This window comes from Coffea arabica, chromosome 9e (genome assembly GCF_036785885.1).
Source record: "Coffea arabica cultivar ET-39 chromosome 9e, Coffea Arabica ET-39 HiFi, whole genome shotgun sequence".
NCBI classification, from domain to species: Eukaryota; Viridiplantae; Streptophyta; class Magnoliopsida; order Gentianales; family Rubiaceae; genus Coffea; species Coffea arabica.
In genome coordinates this window covers 40,703,538-40,713,183 of record NC_092327.1, presented here as the reverse complement: position 1 = coordinate 40,713,183, position 9,646 = coordinate 40,703,538, and the positions used below count along the sequence as shown (strand labels likewise).

Here is a 9,646-nt window from a genome sequence, read left to right as displayed (position 1 = left end):
TTGAAGATTCAAGGGATCTCTCTGAAATCACGTTGTCCGACCTGATCAATGCTCCATAAGCACAAGAGCATAGGAGATCCATGATCCATCCAGAAGGAAGAAGTAGTAGAAGATGCTTTTTAGGCGAAAGACAAAAACCAAATTAGCAAGGTGGCAAGGGGAAGAAACAGCAGTGGAACAATAAGAACAAGAAAGAGGGTGAGCCTAGCAGAGATGAAGGAAGAAGAGGAAAATTTCCTCAATGTCCACATTGCAGGAAGACTTCACACTTACAACAATGAATGACGACACGAGGAGCATTTCTGGATATTTATTCAACTTGGATTCTGGATACTTTTTCGTGGAATTCAAAGAAGCAAGATATGGTGACTTAATCTAACATTGAGACAAAATATGTTGCTGCTACTAGTGCTGTTAACCAAGCCTTGTAGTTTAGCCAATTGTTGGTTGATTTGAAGCATATTTAACAAGGAGCTACTAATATCTTTGTTGATAATGAGGGTGCCATAGCAATTTCCAACAATCCAGTGTTTCATGGAAGCACTAAGCACTTCAAGACTAAGTATTATTTCTTTCGAGAAGTTCAAAAGAGTGAAAATATTATTCTAGTTCATTGCAAGATTGCTGACCAACTTATGGACATTTTTACTAAGGTCTCGTTCAAAATAAGGTTTGAATACTTAAGAAAACAGTTGGAAATCTGCAGTAAAAGTGACAAGGAAGAATGTTGGGATATGTCAATTTTTTTCTATAGATTTTTTAGATTATTTTTGATACTAGAATAATTTAATTAGTAGCTCAATAATTTTTGATAATAAAGATAATGTTAGTTTGTTGGTAAATATTTTAGTTTATATTTGCTAAATAGATGATTATGTTGTCAAGTAATTCTGTTAAGATTTTTTTAGAAGATCGTTAGTTGAAATTGTGTTAGTTTGTTCTGATGCATGAAGAATTTAAACTTATTTTCCGGCCCTCAGCACAGCCTTGACTCTTGATATCATTGTTTACAGTAACTCTATTTTTCAATAAGTTGAGAATAAAGTATTCTGCAGCATCTTCTCCTTTATAAGATACCCCTAGTCACTGCTCCGGATCTATTTTGATGTGCATCCCTCCAACCCAATTTATTTTTTGAGATTTAGCTCTATCTTTTCTGAAAGTCATGGTTCTCGGCCTTCTGGTTCTTCTGGTTCTTCTGGTTGGGCTTTTGATACAGCCTTGCCCAATGTATAGCAAGCAAAAGCATTGGTTTCCAAATTTTCGTCCCTGTGTACCACATGATAAATTTGTATGCATAAAATAATGGACTCGGTTTCCATTATTGCGGTGCTAATTACTGCATTTATGGGATGGTTCTCAGTTGGCTAATATCATGGAACAAAGCCTTACATTATTTGAGAAGTTCTTTAAATAATCAAATATGACTTTAGTGGCAGACTTGGTGCACGATTATATGCTTATATATACTCTTCATCCTGAAGCCTTGATTGTTATCTGATATTGTGATGAAACCTGCTTCATATCTTCAGTTGTAAGTTAATGGCGCGCCATTAGATATGTGTTTCTAGTTGAAAGCATGATTCAAAGTCGCGTTCGTGGTTTGAACCGTTTTACATCGATCTCGACATATTGATCGTGGTCTCGACGAGACCCAAAATTTTGAAACATTTAATATTCAAAAAATTGTAAAAAAAAATTGATAAACAAATATAAATAAAATTAGCAGAAATAATAAATATTCGAGTTGAGTCGGGACGACTTGACCGTTTCTATCCGTCTCGGAGACGACTCGGCCAAGTATTCGGTGATCCATTATTTCGAAATCATTTTGTCCCGGTATCAGAACGGAAAATCCTGTTCCGGTGACGACTTGGTCGAATTGTCTTGGTTTCGGCCGAGTCTTTGAACCAGTTGAAAGAGTCCAATGATACCTACTAATGAGTAGATTGCAGGCGGTCAATTTGATTTGTTTGCCATACTAAAAAATTTAAGATTAAGGGTGAAATCAATCCACATGCAGTTTGCACTAAATTGGTTCTCAGGTCCTAATTTCTGTCTGTTTGACAGTTAATATTACACTACGAATATTCCAATCATTGGATTTAGCTACGAGAGTACTTTCTTTCGCATACAGATAGCCAAGTGGCGTTCACCGGACAGGAAACAAGAAAACAAAGAAGCCCTGCAGCTCATATTAGCTGTCTTAGTTCGAAGATTAGCTGCGAAATGCTTGATTTTCTTTGCGGATATTCCAATACGTCCTCCTACCTACGAAGTACCGTTTGTTATCTGGCCGAGTATCGTTTCATCACTTGGGTGAATCGACAAGCGAGTTAAGACAAATAGAATACATCAGACATTGCTGTTCCCTCTGTCAGTATCTTTCTAGTTTTGGCACCTCGTAGGACGGTAGGAGCCTTGAGGGCGTTTTGTACTTTTCTGGACAATTACGGATGGATCCAGTGTAGCCTGAAGGTCGGAAGGAGGGAAGAATATGGGTCTGAGGAGGGACAGCCTGAAAGCTTGTCCGAGGGAGAAGAAGTCTATGACCTTGCAGAAACTTTTTGATCTTGATTCTCCCAGAAATGGTGCAAGTAAGCTTGCCAGGAGCAGGAACGGTTCTCCCAGGAAAGAATGCCAGGATTCTGAAAATGAGGAAATCTTCTCTTTGATCCCACATTGTTCCGTCATTTATACCTTCAATAATCCTCAGGAATCTCCTTCACAGCAAGATCTCAAGAGGCTTAAGCTCATACAGCTGCTTTCCATTATAAAATGCTCGAAAACCGCATTCAGTCGTGAGGTTCTGTCCTCTATTTGCTCGATGTTTTCGGCCAATCTTTTCCGCCCGCTCCCCCCCAGTAAGACTTCTCTCATCTGTATCCTGCCTGATGATGACGAGCTTGTTGCCACCCCTTCAGCTGCCTGGTCACATCTGCAGATTGTTTTCGACATCCTCCACCGTCTGCTCATGAAGACTGACCCCAAAGAGCTTCGTGAATACATAGATCATTCTTTCCTTGTCAATCTGCTTTCCCTGTTCCAGTCTGAAGATCCAAAGGAACGCGAAAGCCTCAAGAACGTGTACCATCAGATATACTCCAAATTCACATTCTACAGATCATTCATGCGAAAAGCAATGAATGATGTTTTCTTGCACTACATCTTCGAGGCGGATCAGCACCACTGCGGAATCGGAGACCTTCTGGAGATATGGGGAAGCATCATCAACGGTTTCACAGTTCCGCTCAAGCAAGAACACAAGCTTTTCTTGACGAGAGTCCTAATTCCCCTGCACAAGCCAAAAGGGATGCAGGCTTACCACAGACAGTTGGCTTATTGCGTCTCTCAGTTCGTGCACAAGGACGCAGCTCTTGGTGGGACTGTCGTTAGAGGAATTCTAAGATATTGGCCGGTGACAAACTGTCAGAAGGAAGTTCTGCTCATCGGGGAGTTAGAGGATGTGGTGGAAAACATAGATCCTGAACACTACCGGACTATTGCACTGCCCTTGTGTACCCAAATTACCAAGTGTTTGAACAGTTGGAACTCACAGGTAAAGTACTTTGTTGTCAGATTTCCTATTTGTTCGTCTCCAACACCAGAAGAAACATCTGATCTTGCGAGGCCCTGCCTGATCCAAGTCAATAGCAGCATTTCCTTCTAATTCAGTAAACAGATTATCCAGATGGAAATTCCTCGGGAACATCCTAAGGACAAACTTCCCTTGCTCTCTTTCACGGGCGTTTTCTCAAATCCGTTGTTTAATTTTCTACTCCTCTTTGATCGTATTCGTATGCACCAAAATTGAAACTGAATGGTTTGGAAACAGGTTGCGGAGCGGGGGCTGTACGTGTGGAACAACGAGCAGTTTGTGAACATGGCGTCGCAGGCAATGGAAGATGTGCTTCCGGTGGTGGTTCGAGGCATGGAAAAGAATCTGAAATATCACTGGAGCAACAGCGTGAAGCAGTTGACGCAGAACGTCAAGGAGATGCTGCAAGGATTGGAACCAAGTTTGTACATCAGGTGCCTCTCGCGGCTTGAACTTGAAGAATCTGCGGCTCAACACAGAGAGATGACAAGAAAAGAGATGTGGGAGAGGGTAGAAATGGCTGCTGCAACTAGGAACCAATGCGTCCACCAATTACGTTGTATATGTGTTTCCAGTTGAACTGGAGACGACAAAAAACAGAAAAGAAAATCATCCCTCCCTGCCGCCTGCTGGCACTTGCTTACTGCCAATCATCATGTGTATAAATTCTTCCATCCCAAGCCATAAATGTAGCCTTTGATGTTCCACGTACATTTCATCATCTTACGCATCAAGCATGAAGTTTCCTAATTACCGTTTCCTAAATACGTGTGCCTAATCACAAGATACTAGTTGGTACTGCTACATTTCATCATCTTAAACATCAAAGCATGAAATTTCCTAATACGTGCACCAGTATGTTGAACCTTGGTTTGACTAGTTGGCGAACCAAATTTGAACGAACTTTTACCAAGTTGAATTCAATTTGAGTATCGCATAAGTTGGTTCATCTTTCAACGCTAAGATGTGCCTAATCACAACATACTAATATGGATGCGTTTGGACATACATTACTTGCAAATAATTAATCGTTTGTATTATAAATATGCTTTTCAATCAACATATTGTTACCTCGCATACTATATCAATATCTACGGTAATTATTTTAAATAATATTTTGAATAATCTCCTATCTAAATAGACTTTTTAATGTACTCGGCATCAAAAGAAGGGGGAAAAGATGAAAATGAGAAACAACTGAAATGACATCAGGACAAAAGCCCAAACACGAGAAACTTCACCCTGCTTGGGCCTTATTACTTTTTTTTTTTTTTTGGGAGAAAACCCTAGGGTCTTGGTTAATAGACTAATGTCTCCTTTTGGTGAAAATTTTGTTGTCACTTTGAATACACTAATTTTCACTTCATAACAAAAATCTAATACTAAAAAATACATAAAAATAAAATACAGGATCACTTTAAATAACAATTAAAATGGTTGGGGGAAACATAAAAGGGACAAAATACGAAAAGAAATCGAGGGATATAGTTTTGAATTAGAATAATAAATAGGATCTTTTAATGCCTTTTCATTGATAGCAATTTTTTCTGACTTGGGCTAACTTGAAATATGTAATGGAGTGTGGTTGTTAAGATTCTCGAACTCCATTTGTTCCCTTTTTCTTCTTTAATTTTTCTTTTTTTATTCTACTTCTTTTGTTTCAATTATATTTTATTGTTATATATTTTTAATTAGACTTTCATTATGCAGTGAAAATTAGTCTATTTAAAGTAGCAAATTTTTTCCACCAAAAGCATTAATTACCACTTAAACTTTTCTGAATTAATTTTTTATACACTGATAATGTAGTGATTTTTTTTTACACTAACAGCTATGAATATATGCCAAATGTACATTATTTGAATTTTAACGTTGAATTCATGTTATGTAGCAATGATTTAAACCTGTTAGTGTGAAAATAAAAAGTATACATTGATAGTTTGTGAAAAGGTTATCCGACTTTTAATGGAGGATAGGTTGGTCGTTTCGTCAATTACTTAGATAAAATTAATTTTTTAAATTTTTTTTAATTGATCAAGGATACAAAGTGCCTTTTAAAATATTTTAAGAGGATAAAGTGCAATTACTATAATAGTGGGTGGAGGTTTTCTGCATTGAACCCTACTTGATGTACTAGATTGTTTTTAAACCCTCAACAATAAAAATAAAAGCAAAAAAAAAAGAAAAGAAAGAATCTGTGTTCGTCGAGGAGAAATGCTAAACAGCTTGATGACAGACCCGTGATGTGTAGACCAAATGCTGTAAATGTGTCAAACCACCTTTATTCTGCATACATAGTTTTGAGTTTTTGACCCACCAAATGTTCGACTGTATGTCACTGCCAAGATGCTATCCTAAAAGAAGCCACCTCTGCTTATTCACTCTTAGTTTTCTTTTGATGGCCTTCCTCTTCTTATTTTCCCAGTGTGAGTCTCCTTACTGATTACGTCCTGTCCGTGGTTTTTAACTACTGTTAAGCCTTTCTCCTATGTTCTTATCTGCACCCGACAGCTGTTTCTTTTCTTTCTTTCTTTCTTTTTTTTTTTCTCCCTTTTCTAGTTTTTGTTCTTGATGTGGATACTCTGTGACAGAATTGGGTCTAGTTTTTTTTGCATTAGATGGCGCTCTGTTCCAGATGGATGCCAAACTATCAAGGTTCCTCCCTTAATTTTACGTATGTTTGGTTTGTATATATATATACATATATATATATTGATATGCCTGATTTGAGTTGTTTTTTCTTCTCACTGGAGGCGTCATTTGCCCAACGCTTGGTGTAATTCGTCCTCAGCTACCTTCCCGTATTCATTGTCGCAGTTGGAGCACGTTCAGAAATCATCAAAGCATGCCAGTGCCATCCGGCAAGGTAACTATCCTTGGCCCTCATATTGGTTGTATATCTCCAACAATTCTAGTCGTCCATAATTGGCGTCTATCTTTTTGGGTGAATGATACAAGTTAGCTGAAATTATTTATTACGTTATTTGTAGATGGGCAATGGAAGGACTCCGTGTTTCGTGCGGAATAAATATGCTTTATCTGTAGTAGGTAGAAATCATCAGCTGCCAAGCATTGATGATGATTTTGATCAGGAGCCCTTCTGGTCAAATGTGTTAAAGAAATCTTTCTGGTAATGCAGTTACAAATCGTATTCCCAAAATGTATATCTTTTCTCACCAAGAAAAAGAAAATTGTCTTCTTTTATGTCCATGGGAATTTAGTCCAAGCCTTTTCCTATTGCGATTGGATTCTATTCTTGAATTTTCCAACAGTTACATTAATGGGAAATTCATTGCTCTGGTGGTGAAATTTTTTTTTTTTTTCTCCAGGGCTCTGAAGTCTCTAAGTATATTTCTTGTTGAGCAGCCAAGTCAGTTAAAGTACATAGAATGGCCAAGCTTTCAGAGCACGGTAAGTCTAAATCAATGCCTTACCTTCAGTAACGACTTAAGCTGACTGGTTGCCCTGATTGATAAGGATAACAATGGTTATTGACCTTTTTTGTATGCCACTTTGTGGACTAGACTTTTGCTTAATCTATTTAATCATAAAATCACTAAAGAATTATGAACTAAAATTTAACAAGTTCTCCATATTCCTGATACTACAATAAGAAAAAACATTTTCTTGCCTGCTGCATCAGTGAAGATGATCCTTGATATGTTCACTCACTTTTCTTTCTTGTTTGGAAATATATAATCATCGTGCCTGCCTGATGTGAACGAAAAACTGGATTTGTAAATTCTTGAATTAGGTGCCCCTTTAAATCTAAGCATAAGAACCTTAGGATGGCAATGGGGAGAAGAAAGGGCGTAGTCTGAAGCAATGTCCTCAACTCAATTTCATCACCGTGACTTGTACTTATCCATCTTATAGTTGGAAGTTGCTCTGTTGCAAATATCACGTCACGAGAATGCCCTAGATCCTCAGATTTTTAAATTGTCCAATACACAAAGTTGAAGAAAACTTCTGAGTTTTTGCAGCAATTAGATATGTTTATAATGTTATATTCTAGACCTATGTTTGCTTGCTATGAAATTCTGATTTATGAACGTCTCTAGACTTCCATGTTTTCATAGTTTCACTCTGTTCAATTCATGCACGTAGTTTATTTGTAATAACTCTCATTTAAGCATTGATGAATCCGGAAACTTCTCTGATTTTTCAGCCCTAGAAACTTTTTCAGCCTTAAAAATTTTTATGTGGAGCTGGATGTAGGAGACTTTTCCTCCACCTTCTTCATAATTATACCCAATCATCAATGATCCATATTAGTAAATTGTGGCCACTCTCAATCATGAAAGTTGGGTGTCTTGGTGGTGCCATATGGGCTTTCCTAAGTATACTAATGAGCTTTCCTAAATTCTGTTTTCTCAAGATATCCTTTTTAAACATTTTTATCATTATTTCTTTGTTCTTTTTTTTTTTTTTGGCAAAACAACAATATTATTAGCCAAAATGGGAAAATTTTGTCTACAGCCAATTAGAAAGGTGGTTTTGCTAGAGAGTCCTAAACCAATCATTGTCAACCATCTTTTATACTCTAGGTGATTGTACTTTTCCTGTGGTTAATTACAAAAGTTCCCCCTAGGTTATAGTAGTTCATCAATACGTTTAAAATGCCCCTGTTTTAAGCCCGTTGAAATTTGAGAAAAGTATACCTCTCAGCATAGCATTTTGAGAAACAACCCTAGGAGTTTTTTAGGGGAAAAAAAGAGCACCCATATGCACATCATTGATGATTTAAAATCCTGAAAGAGAGACTGTCTGTCTCTAGTCGTTTTTAGACTTTAGTAATATTTTAGACTAGTTTCATTTACTTTTTGCCTTCTCACATGAAATGAGTGGGACATCTCCCTCTATCTCGAACGTGTAATTTTGGGATAAATTTAACTAGACCCAGTTATATGGCTATATTGGTTTTTTAATTATTACAATGGTATCAATGTTTTTTACACATTATTTGTTTGTCTTGGCCATTATAGAAGAATATAGTTGACTAACAGTCTTAGGATTGAGAAAAAAATGACGTTTGGGGATATAGTGCAAAACAAACTATACCAGGGGCTAAATATGATAGCTAACCTTCAGGGGTTTGAATGTCTTTTAGACATAATCACCATTATAAAATTTTAGAGTTAGACTAAGGGTTTTGGGGGTGAAATGAGGAAAAAAAAAATTAATCTTAGGGGGGCAAAGTGAAAAACTCTCTATACTTTAGAGGAATTATTGTAGTTAATCTTTTTTTTTGGTCGAAAATTTATTGATTACAAAATATTGATCTTTGGGAGTTGGCTGCATATGCAAGTCTTACAACCCTCAGAAATTGCGGTACCTTGGATCTGACGAAGTCCTAACATCAAATGAAAGAGCAATCTTGCTATTCAAGCGATGGCTACTGCACTTTTTCAAGTACAATAGTGAAATGATTAGATGATTGAATTCTCTCTTTTTCTGCAGCTAAAGACTGCGACTCTCACTCTTCTTCTTGTTGGGCTGCTCATAATTGCGTTGTCCTCCGTAGATTCTGCTCTCTATTATATACTTGCTTTGCTGTCAAGGAGGCGTGCTTGATTCAGGTCTCTCTGGTAAGAAGAGAGAGTCGCCGGCATCCTGTTATAATTTAACAGAACGTCTCAGGGTCTCACGGGCATAAAAAATCAGATTGGCTGCGAAGCTTGCTCTTTGTAAAAGCATGGCAATTACACCGTGATGGGTAGGTGATAAGAGGCATACATAAACCAGAAGATTGTTTTATGGCTGAAACGATTCCGTGTACAATTTATGCTTTGAGAAAGGATTTGATGACCATTTTCCTTCATTTTGATCCCATGTATGGTCTTTAAGACATCAATGGGTTCCTTTATCTCCAATCCAATTAGCAATGGGTTCCTTTTGCCTTGGGGAAGGCACAAATTCTGAAACCTTTTGGCAACAAATGTATTACGCAATCTTAGTAGTAAAACCTTTTTGTGAAACTAAATCAACAGGTCAATTTTAAGTTGATTGTGCGTCGCCGCATCTTCCAAGCATTAAAATACTCTCCTT

The 9,646-nt window shown here is 37.3% G+C and overlaps 2 protein-coding genes across 5 annotated transcripts; both read left to right on the top strand.

Moving 5' to 3' along the window:
• Positions 1–2,141: 2,141 nt before the first annotated feature.
• LOC113709641 (serine/threonine protein phosphatase 2A 57 kDa regulatory subunit B' beta isoform) lies at positions 2,142–4,319 on the top strand. Its single transcript, XM_027232449.2, has 2 exons — positions 2,142–3,559; positions 3,836–4,319. The coding sequence occupies exons 1-2, from the start codon at positions 2,498–2,500 to the stop codon at positions 4,175–4,177; spliced, it is 1,404 nt and encodes a 467-aa protein (XP_027088250.1). The 5' UTR covers positions 2,142–2,497; the 3' UTR covers positions 4,178–4,319.
• Positions 4,320–5,884: 1,565 nt separating this feature from the next.
• LOC113710619 (uncharacterized) lies at positions 5,885–9,419 on the top strand. 4 transcript variants are annotated; one of them, XM_027233733.2, is made up of 6 exons: positions 5,885–6,024; positions 6,190–6,253; positions 6,352–6,464; positions 6,589–6,728; positions 6,928–7,009; positions 9,059–9,419. In XM_027233733.2, exons 2-6 carry the CDS (start codon positions 6,217–6,219, stop codon positions 9,170–9,172), a joined length of 486 nt encoding a protein of 161 aa, XP_027089534.1. In that variant the 5' UTR covers positions 5,885–6,024; positions 6,190–6,216; the 3' UTR covers positions 9,173–9,419. The 4 variants fall into 4 exon arrangements, with proteins under 4 accessions (XP_027089534.1, XP_071922328.1, XP_071922326.1 ...); XM_072066227.1 differs by having other exon boundaries at positions 5,975–6,024; positions 6,390–6,464; XM_072066225.1 differs by lacking the exon at positions 5,885–6,024 and having other exon boundaries at positions 6,034–6,253; positions 6,390–6,464.
• The last annotated feature ends 227 nt before the right edge of the window (positions 9,420–9,646 follow it).